Genomic DNA, 17,880 nt, shown 5'->3' with positions numbered 1-17,880 from the left:
CCCTTACAAGTCTGTAAGAAGAAGCAGTTGGACAGAAAGTCTTTAACTGAGTGGTAACTATTTTGGTTTTCCAATATATTAATAATTGTCAGTGACATTTATATTAATCAGGCTGAGCTTTAATTATACTTTAGATCAACCTGTTTTACTTATTGTTTCATTTGTGCTTTGGTTTGGGGAAGTTGTTTCTTTATTGATCTTTTCCTGTCTTCTGTTATTAGACTTGAGACCTGATTGCTCTATGCTGTTGCTGATGACTCCAGTTAATCCTGAGAGACATGTTGTGTAAGTGAATACAAAGACAGTTTAGTCTGCACAAACTTAGTTTGTGGGATATGATCAGTCCACACTGTCCACACAGTATATGGTTTGCAAGTTTTTGAACAGTGAAATTTGTTTTGTGCCCAAATCATTCTGCAGATCATCAGAATGAAGGTTATTGGCTGTGTTTGTTTAGCCATTTTTAAAAAATATGCTTTCATGACATGAATATGTTTCGGTTGGTGGTCAGGGCTGTCCAGACTGACAAGTGGGACATTACTGGGCTTAAGCCCGGGCTGTTGTTTCAGAAGCCCGGGGTTTTTTGGAGTGTAATTTGTCTCATAGTTAGATGCCTGACTGACAACTGTATAAAACAAAAACTATACAATATTCGAAGCACATAGCGCACAGTCGTAAATTCCCCCTAATTTTGGTATGATCCGAGCTTGGGCACTAGGCGACTGAGCACTTACGCATGTGAGCGAGGGGGGAGAAGCTGCTGCCTGCAAGTTTGCTGCAGACAGAGGAGAGCTTAAGTTTGACCAGGTATGTCTCTACCAGCTTTGCACATCTAGAGACTGAAATCCTTGCCCATTCTTCTTTGCAAAACAGCTCCAGCTCAGTCAGATTGGATGGAGAGCGTTTGTGAACAGCAGTTTTCAGATCTTGCCACAGATTCTCGATTGGATTTAGATCTGGACTTTGACTGGGCTATTCTAACACATGGATGTTTTGTTTTAAACCATTCCATTGTTGCCCTGGCTTTATGTTTAGGGTCGTTGTCCTGCTGGAAGGTGAACCTCTGCCCCAGTCTCAGGTCTTTTGCAGACTCTAAGAGGTTTTCTTCCAAGATTGCCCTGTATTTGGCTCCATCCATCTTCCCATCAACTCTGACCAGCTTCCCTGTCCCTGCTGAAGAGAAGCACCCCCAGAGCATGATGCTGCCACCCCCATATTTGACAGTGGGGATGGTGTGTTCAGAGTGATGTGCAGTGTTAGTTTTCCGCCACACACAGTGTTTTGCATTTTGGCCAAAAAGTTCCCTTTTGGTCTCATCTGACCAGAGCGCCTTCTTCCACATGTTTGCTGTGTCCCCCACATGGCTTGTGGCAAACTGCAAACAGGACTTCTTATGGTTTTCTGTTGTGTGTGTGTGTGTGTGTGTGTGTGTGTGTGTGTGTGTGTGTGTGTGTGTGTGTGTGTGTGTGTGTTCCAAAATGATTAACCAGGATCAAACCATGAAAGAGTGGTTTGGGGAGCAGGAGGCATCATTTTCACACTTGGATCATCAAGTCCATACTTTGACCCCTTTGAGAATCTTTGGGATGTGCTTCATCAGTGCAAGATCTTGGTGAGAAATTAACCTGACTGTGGATAGACTGAAGTGAAGCAAAGGCATGGTGCCATCAAAGCTGGAGAAGATCCAAATTTCACTTTTCCCTTGTCCCCCCACAGTTTAAACACAAGGTGGCAGTGTTGCACTGATAGAAAACAAACCAACAGCAGAAGCGCCCCAGCTTAGATTCTACTTTACTCAAGTATTTCTATTTACTTAACTGTATTCTGCAGAAAACATGCCAGTTAACCAAATATCCATATAAGGTTCAAAACAGGGTCTTAAAATGTTGTTTCTTTATTTCCATGTATGTTAAGACAACAATGTTATTGAGTAATTTTATGTTATTTCGTGTGCTATTTCTTTTGTTATCTGCATGTTATCTGCATGTTATGTGCACTTGAACCTGTTAATTTTATTGGTTTGTGTAGTTACATATTGTGGTCGCGGGGGGAGCAGTGCTTAAGGCTTTACCTGCAGTTTCCCCAAAAAAACTTACCAAGAAATGCATCTTGGGACTTCCTGTTTACTTTTATTTGTGGATGTGGATCGGATTGTTGTGAAGAAGTTAAATTGTTGGTAAGGAATTGTTAAATATGCACATAACTCGTTGAAAGATATTGGTATAATTGTAGTGCAGTGGTAAAACATCAGTATTTTAACAAGATGATGTGTTTCTGAAATGGATGATGCAAAGGACCTGTATGTGTATGAGCGGCTATTTTCTGCATGCAAGGGATAAGTTGTGAGCTGTGTGCTGCAGTATTCCAAGTGAGCTGAGATTGCTGTGGAATATCAGTGTTTATAGAAAATGTATGTAACACTTCCACTTTTTTTTTTTTTTAAAGGAGCCTTGTGTGATTTAGCTCTTTGTATTTTGTTCTGCACAGACAGAGGCCACTGCCGTATTTTTGTGTTTTGTATTTTATTTCATTTCCTTTCTTCCTCATATTGTGCCGGCACATCTTTTTTTAAAAATCGTTTATTCTGTTACTTTGCCACGTTACCTCTCATGTTGTCAGTGTTCAGTACAAGTCCACATGGTTGCTGTTTGACAAAAGTAAAGGTCAAAGGACATTTTTGGTTATTGACAATAAAAACTGCACATTAAGAACCCCAGTGTTTGTGTCCTGTGTGGCTAACCATTTTCCAGGCTACACTCATCTTAATGTGGAGATGAATTTGAATATGCACTTTCTGCTGAGCATTAAATCATTTCACTGTGTGTCAAACCATTTCAACATATCAGTCATTAAATTAAAGGGGAAATGAGGAATGAGCTGTTTTGTATTATTACTATTGTTTTTGTTGTGATATATTTGCATATTTATTTTTTGTATATCTGTCTATAAACTCAGCATCAACTTAACATAAATAATATATTTATTTTTGGGCTCTATTTCTGTTTCCTGTGTTTTATTCAAACATTCGGCCTCCGTAGGTGAAGCAATTCTGATTAGCTTATTATTTATCATGCTACAGTCAGGCGCCCTGGTCCTTCACCGTGTTACACCTATTCTACATCAGTGAATTGCATGCAAAGAGAAGATGTGTCCAGGAGAGAAGCCAGCATCACTGAGTCAGATCAAAAAATGATCACAATCAAATGATCCCCCCTGTTCCTTAACCTTATGTCCTGTTTCTACATGGACTGATCTGTTGCTCAGTGTCCTTTTAAATCCTGTTTATCAGTTTTAATTCAGATGTGTCAGTCTGAGGGGGAACACAATCTAAACAAATCTAAATAAAACCAGGTTGAAGGCTTTCTATTCAAAATTAAAATAATTAATTGTCTGTAAATAATATTGTTATGAAGGCTAGATGCATTTCCAGGAGTGGGGATTTATTTTTCTTCTTATCCAAAGTCTTTAATCTTGAAAACTGCATGACACACTGGCAGGCAGAAAAGACCATTTGGTGAAAATATCAATTCTGGGGATCTGGAACACGGAGAGTAGAATATCTAAACAAATGCAACCAGCTAACCTCAAACACCGGTTATACTTTGAGTGTCTCCCGTGTTTTTCACACATACAGAAAGACATTACTGTGACATCCACTTCAAATTGAACTACAGGGCGATGCTACGATACATGATATTGAGAGACACAATTCTAATCTGATATGACATTCTTAGCAAATTTACAGCAAATAGAACAAAGCACAAATTCAAAGGTTTTTTTTATTTTTAATTTTAATTTTATTTTATTTTGTGGTTTGGTGCTGTTTCTGAACTCAAAATGTCCTGTTGTAATTGGACATTTTGAGCTAAGAAACAGCACCAAACTCCAACAACACTTCCCTCATGGTGCTTTATATTGTAAGGTCAAGACCCTACAATATTGCACAAAAAGTCCAACCCCCTAGAGCAAGCACTTTGGCGACAGTGGGAAGGAAAAACTCTCTTTGAAAAGAGAGAAACCTCCGGCAGACCCAGGCTCTGGGATGGGGTGGCCATCTGCCTCGGCCAGTTGGTGATGAGGGAAGGAAGTTGGGAGAAGAAGAGGGGTTCTTTTTAACCACCTGGTTTTAAAATTAAATTTAGATGCCCAATTTCAATGAATATTTTAAGCCACTTTAAGAGTTTTGCCACATAGTGGCATGCACGTGTCAGTTCAATTTTAGCGTGCACACGAGAAAGCCCTAAAGATGATGTTTTGGCTCCTCAGTTTGGCGTGTTTTTTGAAGGTTTTGACGATTGCTTCGTCAACCACTGGGTTGCTTGACTTCAATAAGAGTGCTGGAGAATCCCACCTGTCATGGAGTTCGTTGTACACCGTCAGGGCGAGTTGTTCAATGTTCTCCAAGGACATTTTGTAGTTTTTGGACAGAATTTTGTTCCAGATCTTATGGGAAAGCTTCTGTATAACAAAATCTGATGTTCCTGGACGCCATGTTGTCGTCTCATTTTCTTGGCTCATAGCGTGCATTACCAGATCTTTAGTGACGTTTTTCACCACTTCCTTGTACTCTTCTCTGTGTTTAGAGACACTGAGGACTCTTCTTGGTAATGACAACAGCTTTTCGGTGAAGGCTGGGACAGTAACATTATCAAGCTGTTCCCTCAGATTAAAAATCAAATATTTTTCCTTGCAGTTATGTGCTTTGGAAAGATTCTTGAGAATGGCCTTGTCTAGATTTTTCAGCCGTTTTGGGGACAGATCCAAATGTTTCTTCTCAACATCAGGCCAGATTTTCTCAATCAGGCGATCGCTGATGCAGTCGGGAGTGAGGCGCTCTGTGAAGAGCTTGTATTTAGAGGAGACTTTTTCTATGGCCTGAAAAACCACCGACTGGATCAGTCTGTTGACGCGCAACTTATCCTCCATTTTCAGTGTTTTCTCCAGTGTTGGTGTTTCAGCCTTTGTCTCCAGTATTTGTTTGGGCTCATCTGCACTGTGATACACCTGGAGGGTTTCTGATGAGGGCGACTCTGGGGTTGCCGTCTCTACTGTCTCAGTCTTTGCCTCCGCTAATTCTTGGGTCTGCTCGTCCAGAATTTTCTGAATTTCTTTTGTGTCCTTCACCACTTTCTGCTCTTCCAGGACTTTACTTTCTTCCTCCAGCACTTTCTTCTCCTGCTCCAGATTCTCTCTGTGTTTTTTCTCATTCCACAGAGTGTCTGCCAGAGAGGCCTGGTGTTTCTGAAGCTGTGCGAGCTCAGCAGACAGACTTTCCTTCTCCTGTTTCAGGATCAGGATTTTGCTGTCACTCTGCCCAAGCTGCTCTTTCACACAGTTCATTTCAAGGTCAAAGGCGATGGTCTGTTCCTCCTTTTCTTCTCCAGCTTGGATCTTAAATTGTTCCAGCTTGGTACCCATCAGGGAAATTTGGGCCATCAGCTGTTTGATTTGCTGTCTGGCTGTCTTTGAATCCTCTTTTAAACGTTTATTTTCGGACAGAGCTTTTAGGAAGGCTTTCCTAACCCGAACAAGGTCGTCCACTATACTCTTTGGCAGCGTGCACACAACTTTGGGATTCTCGTGTGTCTGAAGCTGTGCAGGTTCGGGAGACAGACTGTCCTTCTCCTGTTTCAGGGTCAGGATTTCGCTGTCCCTCTGCTGAAGCTGCTGTTTCAGACGGTTCATGTCAAGGTCAAAGTTGTTGGTCTGACCTGAACAAGTCTGATCCCCTTTTTCTTTGGTGGCGCTGCTCATTTCCACTTTGCGTGACACTGATTCATCAGTGAGTTCTCCAGCTTGGATCTCATACTGGTCCAGCTCGGCACGCATCAGGGAAATTTGGGCCATCAGCTGTTTGATTTGCTGTCTGGCTGTCTTTGTATCCTCTTTTAAAATGTTATTTTCAGAGAGAGTGTTTTGGAAGGCTTTCCTCACCTGAATAAGGCTGTCCAGTGTACTCTTTGGCAAAGTGCACACAAATTGTGGTTTTGCTTTTTGGTTGCTCATTTTTGACATTTGAAACAACGCTACGGTGTTACAATGAAACAGATATTCAGATATGACTGAGGGCAGCAGAACAAAAGTTCATCCAGTGAATCGCTCGTGACTGTAAGAAACGTGCTTGTCCTGTGTGGGTCTCACCTGCTATTTATAGAGTTGGGTTGACTGTGATGTCACAAGCCTGATTCTCTTGCCTTTCATCTTTGAAACAGGCCCCGCCCACAACAACGTTCCCCATTGTCTGATTGAAAATAGGTAACGCCCACAAAGAACAGAGCTTCTGACGTCATGGCTCGATTAATTTGCATTTTGGTCACTTCATTGAAAAAAGAAAAAACAGTCTGATAAATTTTACTGAGGTACTGAAAACTTATTGTTCCCTTTTGAGAGCATCTTCTTTAGGTGTTTATACCTTAGCACGTTACAAGTTTCAGTTAATTTAATAACAGACATCCAGTTCACTTTATTTGTTCCCTTCTTCCCCTATGGCAGACTTACATTTCAGTTCCTTAAAAATACTATCCCTTAATGTACGAGGTATTCGTGACAGTACCAAAAGAAAGTCCATTTTCATTTTCTGTAGACGGAAAAATGCTGGTTATTGACTGATAATGACTGATATTTGCATCCTCTGTGCTGTGTGGTGCTGGAAGATGAGCAAACATCCTCCTGATTTTGTGATACAGCCCATGCACGCTTTAATCACAGCTGCCTGTGTTATTGCAGTTTACGTCCTCGGTCTAATACTTAAAGTTATTTATTATAAAGTCTTCCATCCAAATCCTGACAAAGATGAGCTGAAAAGGACCAGCGCAGAGCAGCAACCTAAAGATGAGATGGGATTTCGTATGTTTGCAGTAGCAGAAAACATGCCAGTTAACCTTCAGTTAACCAAATATCCATATAAGGTTCAAAACAGGGTCTTAAAATGTTGTTTCTTTGTTTCCATGTATGTTAAGACAACAATGTTATTGAGTAATTTTATGTTATTTCTTGTGCTATTTCTTTTGTTATCTGCATGTTATCTGCATGTTATGTGCACTTGAACCTGTTAATTTTATTGGTTTGTGTAGTTACATATTGTGGTCGCGGGGGGAGCAGTGCTTAAGGCTTTACCTGCAGTTTCCCCAAAAAAACTTACCAAGAAATGCATCTTGGGACTTCCTGTTTACTTTTATTTGTGGATGTGGATTGGATTGTTGTGAAGAAGTTAAATTGTTGGTAAGGAATTGTTAAATATGCACATAACTCGTTGAAAGATATTGGTATAATTGTAGTGCAGTGGTAAAACATCAGTATTTTAACAAGATGATGTGTTTCTGAAATGGATGATGCAAAGGACCTGTATGTGTATGAGCGGCTATTTTCTGCATGCAAGGGATAAGTTGTGAGCTGTGTGCTGCAGTATTCCAAGTGAGCTGAGATTGCTGTGGAATATCAGTGTTTATAGAAAATGTATGTAACACTTCCACTTTTTTTTTTTTTTAAAGGAGCCTTGTGTGATTTAGCTCTTTGTATTTTGTTCTGCACAGACAGAGGCCACTGCCGTATTTTTGTGTTTTGTATTTTATTTCATTTCCTTTCTTCCTCATATTGTGCCGGCACATCTTTTTTTTTAAAATCGTTTATTCTGTTACTTGGCCACGTTACCTCTCATGTTGTCAGTGTTCAGTACAAGTCCACATGGCTGCTGTTTGACAAAAGTAAAGGTCAAAGGACATTTTTGTTTATTGACAATAAAAACTGCACATTAAGAACCCCAGTGTTTGTGTCCTGTGTGGCTAACCATTTTCCAGGCTACACTCATCTTAATGTGGAGATGAATTTGAATATGCACTTTCTGCTGTGCATTAAATCATTTCACTGTGTGTCAAACCATTTCAACATATCAGTCATTAAATTAAAGGGGAAATGAGGAATGAGCTGTTTTGTATTATTACTATTGTTTTTGTTGTGATATATTTGCATATTTATTTTTTGTATATCTGTCTATAAACTCAGCATCAACTTAACATAAATAATATATTTATTTTTGGGCTCTATTTCTGTTTCCTGTGTTTTATTCAAACATTCGGCCTCCGTAGGCGAAGCAATTCTGATTAGCTTATTATTTATCATGCTACAGTCAGGCGCCCTGGTCCTTCACCGTGTTACACCTATTCTACATCAGTGAATTGCATGCAAAGGGAAGATGTGTCCAGGAGAGAAGCCAGCATCACTGAGTCAGATCAAAAAATGACCACAATCAAATGATCCCCCCTGTTCCTTAACCTTATGTCCTGTTTCTACATGGACTGATCTGCTGCTCAGTGTCCTTTTAAATCCTGTTTATCAGTTTTAATTCAGATGTGTCAGTCTGAGGGGGAACACAATCTAAACAAATCTAAATAAAACCAGGTTGAAGGCTTTCTATTGATTTTTGTTTATATTTTCCAGAACTTAAAAGGCCGTCACACTGTTTCTCATCTCGTCTCACTGCCCTCGCTCCTTTCGCCTCCGTGCTGCCCTGCTTCATCTTCGCCCACTTCATCTGCACTTGGCTGGTTTTATTCTTCTTCGTTAGCGATTCAAGACGAACTTCATGGAAAGTCGTTGTGGAGAATGGTTTTATCGAGCCGCTTGTCATTGCTGTGATTCCTTACGTTATATACTGATTTGGTGAGTAAATGTTTACTGTTATTCAAACTGCTTTTGTGCCTTCTCTCAGTTTAGCACCAGATTTATGATCTTGCTAGCTAGCTAGTGTTAGCCTAACGTTGCTGCTGCCTCTCGGCTCCTGTTACTTCAAATTAACCCCACAGTTTTAAAAAGTGAAACTTTATTTTGATTAATTGAAATAGAAAAGTGAGCAGCTATTATATAAGAGCCCAGAAGAAACCTTTTCGAAAGGTGCAGCCGTTAAGGTTGGGGGCTTGTTTTTAGTCCATATAAAACTTTCTAACATATGAACCGTTTATTCTTAACCCCTGTATTTATTTGAATGCTTTGAGGCAGCTTTTGAACATCTGTGGCATCTATTAATGTCGAATCTAGCCTTTAGCCATAAGCAAACTGCTTTTACATTTAACAAACATATCTGTGTAATTACATTTTAAACAATAAGAAGAAGAAGAACAACAACAGTATTTGTTTTGTTAAAACATGTGTTTAGACACATTTTTTGTTGTGAAAGTCCAAAGCCATAAACCAGATTCGTGACTTGCTAAATGGTTAAAGTCTATGTTGGCTTTATAGCTTCTTCTATATTCTAAATAATGAAGCTAAATCCCACAGTTGAATCATCAGAACATGTTGGGGTTGCCTGTGTCACATATAAACACTGCCATATGTTTTATCTGGTAATTGTGCTTATTAGAGACTTTATATATTGAAAGTTAGCTTTTAACAAGCGTGCAATGATTACATTTAAGTTAGGTGGTCTTTTCTTTAAACACATCTCTTTAGGCCTAAACTAACAGTGTTAATGCCACAAATTCAGACAGTAATAGAGGATTTTAGTACTATATGTGCTAGTCTAATTTGGTTGTATGAGGTCTACTACATTGACCTTCTGTGTTGTAAGTTATAACTGCTGCACAGCCATTAAGGATCAAATCAGTTTCTAAATAATTTTCTGTTTTTTCTCCCTCTGCTTGCTTCTTACGGTCTTTGAGGCTCGGGACCAGCACTCCCCAGGTTACATCAAACCCTTACAAGTCTGTAAGAAGAAGCAGTTGGACAGAAAGTCTTTAACTGAGTGGTAACTATTTTGGTTTTCCAATATATTAATAATTGTCAGTGACATTTATATTAATCAGGCTGAGCTTTAATTATACTTTAGATCAACCTGTTTTACTTATTGTTTCATTTGTGCTTTGGTTTGGGGAAGTTGTTTCTTTATTGATCTTTTCCTGTCTTCTGTTATTAGACTTGAGACCTGATTGCTCTATGCTGTTGCTGATGACTCCAGTTAATCCTGAGAGACATGTTGTGTAAGTGAATACAAAGACAGTTTAGTCTGCACAGACTTAGTTTGTGGGATATGATCAGTCCACACTGTCCACACAGTATATAGTTTGCAAGTTTTTGAACAGTGAAATTTGTTTTGTGCCCAAATCATTCTGCAGATCATCAGAATGAAGGTTATTGGCTGTGTTTGCTTAGCCATTTTTAAAAAATATGCTTTCATGACATGAATATGTTTCGGTTGGTGGTCAGGGCTGTCCAGACTGACAAGTGGGACATTACTGGGCTTAAGCCCGGGCTGTTGTTTCAGAAGCCCGGGGTTTTTTGGAGTGTAATTTGTCTCATAGTTAGATGCCTGACTGACAACTGTATAAAACAAAAACTATACAATATTCGAAGCACATAGCGCACAGTCGTAAATTCCCCCTAATTTTGGTATGATCCGAGCTTGGGCACTAGGCGACTGAGCACTTACGCATGTGAGCGAGGGGGGAGAAGCTGCTGCCTGCAAGTTTGCTGCAGACAGAGGAGAGCTTAAGTTTGACCAGGTATGTCTCTACCAGCTTTGCACATCTACAGACTGAAATCCTTGCCCATTCTTCTTTGCAAAACAGCTCCAGCTCAGTCAGATTAGATGGACAGCGTTTGTGAACAGCAGTTTTCAGATCTTGCCACAGATTCTCGATTGGATCTAGATCTGGACTTTGACTGGGCTATTCTAACACATGGATGTTTTGTTTTAAGCCATTCCATTGTTGCCCTGGCTTTATGTTTAGGGTCGTTGTCCTGCTGGAAGGTGAACCTCTGCCCCAGTCTCAAGTCTTTTGCAGACTCAAAGAGGTTTTCTTCCAAGATTGCCCTGTATTTGGCTCCATCCATCTTCCCATCAACTCTGACCAGCTTCCCTGTCCCTGCTGAAGAGAAGCACCCCCAGAGCATGATGCTGCCACCCCCATATTTGACAGTGGGGATGGTGTGTTCAGAGTGATGTGCAGTGTTAGTTTTCCGCCACACACAGTGTTTTGCATTTTGGCCAAAAAGTTCCCTTTTGGTCTCATCTGACCAGAGCGCCTTCTTCCACATGTTTGCTGTGTCCCCCACATGGCTTGTGGCAAACTGCAAACAGGACTTCTTATGGTTTTCTGTTGTGTGTGTGTGTGTGTGTGTGTGTGTGTGTGTGTGTGTGTGTGTGTTCCAAAATGATTAACCAGGATCAAACCATGAAAGAGTGGTTTGGGGAGCAGGAGGCATCATTTTCACACTTGGATCATCAAGTCCATATTTTGACCCCTTTGAGAATCTTTGGGATGTGCTTCATCAGTGCAAGATCTTGGTGAGAAATTAACCTGACTGTGGATAGACTGAAGTGAAGCAAAGGCATGGTGCCATCAAAGCTGGAGAAGATCCAAATTTCACTTTTCCCTTGTCCCCCCACAGTTTAAACACAAGGTGGCAGTGTTGCACTGATAGAAAACAAACCAACAGCAGAAGCGCCCCAGCTTAGATTCTACTTTACTCAAGTATTTCTATTTACTTAACTGTATTCTGCAGAAAACATGCCAGTTAACCTTCAGTTAACCAAATATCCATATAAGGTTCAAAACAGGGTCTTAAAATGTTGTTTCTTTGTTTCCATGTATGTTAAGACAACAATGTTATTGAGTAATTTTGTTATTTCTTGTGCTATTTCTTTTGTTATCTGCATGTTATCTGCATGTTATGTGCACTTGAACCTGTTAATTTTATTGGTTTGTGTAGTTACATATTGTGGTCGCGGGGGGAGCAGTGCTTAAGGCTTTACCTGCAGTTTCCCCAAAAAAACTTACCAAGAAATGCATCTTGGGACTTCCTGTTTACTTTTATTTGTGGATGTGGATCGGATTGTTGTGAAGAAGTTAAATTGTTGGTAAGGAATTGTTAAATATGCACATAACTCGTTGAAAGATATTGGTATAATTGTAGTGCAGTGGTAAAACATCAGTATTTTAACAAGATGATGTGTTTCTGAAATGGATGATGCAAAGGACCTGTATGTGTATGAGCGGCTATTTTCTGCATGCAAGGGATAAGTTGTGAGCTGTGTGCTGCAGTATTCCAAGTGAGCTGAGATTGCTGTGGAATATCAGTGTTTATAGAAAATGTATGTAACACTTCCACTTTTTTTTTTTAAAGGAGCCTTGTGTGATTTAGCTCTTTGTATTTTGTTCTGCACAGATGGAGGCCACTGCTGTATTTTTGTGTTTTGTATTTTATTTCATTTCCTTTCTTCCTCATATTGTGCCGGCACATCTTTTTTTTAAAAATCGTTTATTCTGTTACTTTGCCACGTTACCTCTCATGTTGTCAGTGTTCAGTACAAGTCCACATGGCTGCTGTTTGACAAAAGTAAAGGTCAAAGGACATTTTTGTTTATTGACAATAAAAACTGCACATTAAGAACCCCAGTGTTTATGTCCTGTGTGGCTAACCATTTTCCAGGCTACACTCATCTTAATGTGGAGATGAATTTGAATATGCACTTTCTGCTGTGCATTAAATCATTTCACTGTGTGTCAAACCATTTCAACATATCAGTCATTAAATTAAAGGGGAAATGAGGAATGAGCTGTTTTGTATTATTACTATTGTTTTTGTTGTGATATATTTGCATATTTATTTTTTGTATATCTGTCTATAAACTCAGCATCAACTTAACATAAATAATATATTTATTTTTGGGCTCTATTTGTGTTTCCTGTGTTTTATTCAAACATTCGGCCTCCGTAGGCGAAGCAATTCTGATTAGCTTATTATTTATCATGCTACAGTCAGGCGCCCTGGTCCTTCACCGTGTTACACCTATTCTACATCAGTGAATTGCATGCAAAGGGAAGATGTGTCCAGGAGAGAAGCCAGCATCACTGAGTCAGATCAAAAAATGATCACAATCAAATGATCCCCCCTGTTCCTTAACCTTATGTCCTGTTTCTACATGGACTGATCTGCTGCTCAGTGTCCTTTTAAATCCTGTTTATCAGTTTTAATTCAGATGTGTCAGTCTGAGGGGGAACACAATCTAAACAAATCTAAATAAAACCAGGTTGAAGGCTTTCTATTCAAAATTAAAATAATTAATTGTCTGTAAATAATATTGTTATGAAGGCCAGATGCATTTCCAGGAGTGGGGATTTATTTTTCTTCTTATCCAAAGTCTTTAATCTTGAAAACTGCATGACACACTGGCAGGCAGAAAAGACCATTTGGTGAAAATATCAATTCTGGGGATCTGGAACACGGAGAGTAGAATATCTAAACAAATGTAACCAGCTAACCTCAAACACCGGTTATACTTTGAGTATCTCCCGTGTTTTTCACACATACAGAAAGACATTACTGTGACATCCACTTCAAATTGAACTACAGGGCGATGCTACGATACATGATATTGAGACACACAATTCTAATCTGATATGACATTCTTAGCAAATTTACAGCAAATAGAACAAAGCACAAATTCAAAGTTTTTTTTATTTTTTTATTTTATTTTATTTTGTGGTTTGGTGCTGTTTCTGAACTCAAAATGTCCTGTTGTAATTGGACATTTTGAGCTAAGAAACAGCACCAAACTCCAACAACACTTCCCTCATGGTGCTTTATATTGTAAGGTCAAGACCCTACAATATTGCACAAAAAGTCCAACCCCCTAGAGCAAGCACTTTGGCGACAGTGGGAAGGAAAAACTCTCTTTGAAAAGAGAGAAACCTCCGGCAGACCCAGGCTCTGGGATGGGGTGGCCATCTGCCTCGGCCAGTTGGTGATGAGGGAAGGAAGTTGGGAGAAGAAGAGGGGTTCTTTTTAACCACCTGGTCTTAAAATTAAATTTAGATGCCCAATTTCAATGAATATTTTAAGCCACTTTAAGAGTTTTGCCACATAGTGGCATGCACGTGTCAGTTCAATTTTAGCGTGCACACGAGAAAGCCCTAAAGATGATGTTTTGGCTCCTCAGTTTGGCGTGTTTTTTGAAGGTTTTGACGATTGCTTCGTCAACCACTGGGTTGCTTGACTTCAATAAGAGTGCTGGAGAATCCCACCTGTCATGGAGTTCGTTGTACACCGTCAGGGCGAGTTGTTCAATGTTCTCCAAGGACATTTTGTAGTTTTTGGACAGAATTTTGTTCCAGATCTTATGGGAAAGCTTCTGTATAATAAAATCTGATGTTCCTGGACGCCATGTTGTCGTCTCATTTTCTTGGCTCATAGCGTGCATTACCAGATCTTTAGTGACGTTTTTCACCACTTCCTTGTACTCTTCTCTGTGTTTAGAGACACTGAGGACTCTTCTTGGTAATGACAACAGCTTTTCGGTGAAGGCTGGGACAGTAATATTATCAAGCTGTTCCCTCAGATTAAAAATCAAATATTTTTCCTTGCAGTTGTGTGCTTTGGAAAGATTCTTGAGAATGGCCTTGTCTAGATTTTTCAGCCGTTTTGGGGACAGATCCAAATGTTTCTTCTCAACATCAGGCCAGATTTTCTCAATCAGGCGATCGCTGATGCAGTCGGGAGTGAGGCGCTCTGTGAAGAGCTTGTATTTAGAGGAGACTTTTTCTATGGCCTGAAAAACCACCGACTGGATCAGTCTGTTGACGCGCAACTTATCCTCCATTTTCAGTGTTTTCTCCAGTGTTGGTGTTTCAGCCTTTGTCTCCAGTATTTGTTTGGTCTCATCTGCACTGTGATACACCTGGAGGGTTTCTGATGAGGGCGACTCTGGGGTTGCCGTCTCTACTGTCTCAGTCTTTGCCTCCACTAATTCTTGGGTCTGCTCGTCCAGAATTTTCTGAATTTCTTTTGTGTCCTTCACCACTTTCTGCTCTTCCAGGACTTTACTTTCTTCCTCCAGCACTTTCTTCTCCTGCTCCAGATTCTCTCTGTGTTTTTTCTCATTCCACAGAGTGTCTGCCAGAGAGGCCTGGTGTTGCTGAAGCTGTGCGAGCTCAGCAGACAGACTTTCCTTCTCCTGTTTCAGGATCAGGATTTTGCTGTCACTCTGCCCAAGCTGCTCTTTCACACAGTTCATTTCAAGGTCAAAGGCGATGGTCTGTTCCTCCTTTTCTTCTCCAGCTTGGATCTTAAATTGTTCCAGCTTGGTACCCATCAGGGAAATTTGGGCCATCAGCTGTTTGATTTGCTGTCTGGCTGTCTTTGAATCCTCTTTTAAACGTTTATTTTCGGACAGAGCTTTTAGGAAGGCTTTCCTAACCCGAACAAGGTCGTCCACTATACTCTTTGGCAGCGTGCACACAACTTTGGGATTCTCGTGTGTCTGAAGCTGTGCAGGTTCGGGAGACAGACTGTCCTTCTCCTGTTTCAGGGTCAGGATTTCGCTGTCCCTCTGCTGAAGCTGCTGTTTCAGACGGTTCATGTCAAGGTCAAAGTTGTTGGTCTGACCTGAACAAGTCTGATCCCCTTTTTCTTTGGTGGCGCTGCTCATTTCCACTTTGCGTGACACTGATTCATCAGTGAGTTCTCCAGCTTGGATCTCATACTGGTCCAGCTCGGCACGCATCAGGGAAATTTGGGCCATCAGCTGTTTGATTTGCTGTCTGGCTGTCTTTGTATCCTCTTTTAAAATGTTATTTTCAGAGAGAGTGTTTTGGAAGGCTTTCCTCACCTGAATAAGGCTGTCCAGTGTACTCTTTGGCAAAGTGCACACAAATTGTGGGTTTGCTTTTTGGTTGCTCATTTTTGACATTGAAACAACGCTACGGTGTTACAATGAAACAGATATTCAGATATGACTGAGGGCAGCAGAACAAAAGTTCATCCAGTGAATCGCTCGTGACTGTAAGAAACGTGCTTGTCCTGTGTGGGTCTCACCTGCTATTTATAGAGTTGGGTTGACTGTGATGTCACAAGCCTGATTCTCTTGCCTTTCATCTTTGAAACAGGCCCCGCCCACAACAACGTTCCCCATTGTCTGATTGAAAATAGGTAACGCCCACAAAGAACAGAGCTTCTGACGTCATGGCTCGATTAATTTGCATTTTGGTCACTTCATTGAAAAAAGAAAAAACAGTCTGATAAATTTTACTGAGGTACTGAAAACTTATTGTTCCCTTTTGAGAGCATCTTCTTTAGGTGTTTATACCTTAGCACGTTACAAGTTTCAGTTAATTTAATAACAGACATCCAGTTCACTTTATTTGTTCCCTTCTTCCCCTATGGCAGACTTACATTTCAGTTCCTTAAAAATACTATCCCTTAATGTACGAGGTATTCGTGACAGTACCAAAAGAAAGTCCATTTTCATTTTCTGTAGACGGAAAAATGCTGGTTATTGACTGATAATGACTGATATTTGCATCCTCTGTGCTGTGTGGTGCTGGAAGATGAGCAAACATCCTCCTGATTTTGTGATACAGCCCATGCACGCTTTAATCACAGCTGCCTGTGTTATTGCAGTTTACGTCCTCGGTCTAATACTTAAAGTTATTTATTATAAAGTCTTCCATCCAAATCCTGACAAAGATGAGCTGAAAAGGACCAGCGCAGAGCAGCAACCTAAAGATGAGATGGGATTTCGTATGTTTGCAGTAGCAGAAAACATGCCAGTTAACCTTCAGTTAACCAAATATCCATATAAGGTTCAAAACAGGGTCTTAAAATGTTGTTTCTTTATTTCCATGTATGTTAAGACAACAATGTTATTGAGTAATTTTATGTTATTTCTTGTGCTATTTCTTTTGTTATCTGCATGTTATCTGCATGTTATGTGCACTTGAACCTGTTAATTTTATTGGTTTGTGTAGTTACATATTGTGGTCGCGGGGGGAGCAGTGCTTAAGGCTTTACCTGCAGTTTCCCCAAAAAAACTTACCAAGAAATGCATCTTGGGACTTCCTGTTTACTTTTATTTGTGGATGTGGATCGGATTGTTGTGAAGAAGTTAAATTGTTGGTAAGGAATTGTTAAATATGCACATAACTCGTTGAAAGATATTGGTATAATTGTAGTGCAGTGGTAAAACATCAGTATTTTAACAAGATGATGTGTTTCTGAAATGGATGATGCAAAGGACCTGTATGTGTATGAGCGGCTATTTTCTGCATGCAAGGGATAAGTTGTGAGCTGTGTGCTGCAGTATTCCAAGTGAGCTGAGATTGCTGTGGAATATCAGTGTTTATAGAAAATGTATGTAACACTTCCACTTTTTTTTTTTTTTAAAGGAGCCTTGTGTGATTTAGCTCTTTGTATTTTGTTCTGCACAGACAGAGGCCACTGCTGTATTTTTGTGTTTTGTATTTTATTTCATTTCCTTTCTTCCTCATATTGTGCCGGCACATCTTTTTTAAAAAATCGTTTATTCTGTTACTTTGCCACGTTACCTCTCATGTTGTCAGTGTTCAGTACAAGTCCACATGGCTGCTGTTTGACAAAAGTAAAGGTCAAAGGACATTTTTGGTTATTGACAATAAAAACTGCACATTAAGAACCCCAGTGTTTGTGTCCTGTGTGGCTAACCATTTTCCAGGCTACACTCATCTTAATGTGGAGATGAATTTGAATATGCACTTTCTGCTGTGCATTAAATCATTTCACTGTGTGTCAAACCATTTCAACATATCAGTCATTAAATTAAAGGGGAAATGAGGAATGAGCTGTTTTGTATTATTACTATTGTTTTTGTTGTGATATATTTGCATATTTATTTTTTGTATATCTGTCTATAAACTCAGCATCAACTTAACATAAATAATATATTTATTTTTGGGCTCTATTTCTGTTTCCTGTGTTTTATTCAAACATTCGGCCTCCGTAGGCGAAGCAATTCTGATTAGCTTATTATTTATCATGCTACAGTCAGGCGCCCTGGTCCTTCTCGGTGTTACACCTATTCTACATCAGTGAATTGCTTGCAAAGGGAAGATGTGTCCAGGAGAGAAGCCAGCA

The 17,880-nt window shown here is 39.9% G+C and overlaps 1 protein-coding gene across 1 annotated transcript in view; it reads right to left on the bottom strand.

Moving 5' to 3' along the window:
- Nucleotides 1-17,194, bottom strand: part of LOC146548882 (uncharacterized) — a 70,602-nt gene extending 53,408 nt beyond the window's left edge. Inside the window, exons 1-2 of the mRNA XM_085261684.1 lie at nt 13,895-17,194; nt 4,228-6,078 (exon numbers count right to left, since the gene is read on the bottom strand). Coding sequence (XP_085117810.1) covers nt 4,228-6,078; nt 13,895-15,682 — 3,639 coding nt within the window. The 5' untranslated portion in view covers nt 15,683-17,194. The remainder of the gene's footprint in view (nt 1-4,227; nt 6,079-13,894) is intronic.
- Nucleotides 17,195-17,880: the final 686 nt, after the last annotated feature.

Source organism: Mchenga conophoros, linkage group LG22, assembly GCF_057382185.1.
Source record: "Mchenga conophoros isolate Kocher_MC1m ecotype Shallow Benthic linkage group LG22, M_conophoros_male_GT1.1, whole genome shotgun sequence".
In the NCBI taxonomy this organism is placed as follows: Eukaryota; Metazoa; Chordata; class Actinopteri; order Cichliformes; family Cichlidae; genus Mchenga; species Mchenga conophoros.
The sequence above is the reverse complement of the archived record's forward strand: the minus strand, read 5'-3'. Positions and strand labels throughout refer to the sequence as shown.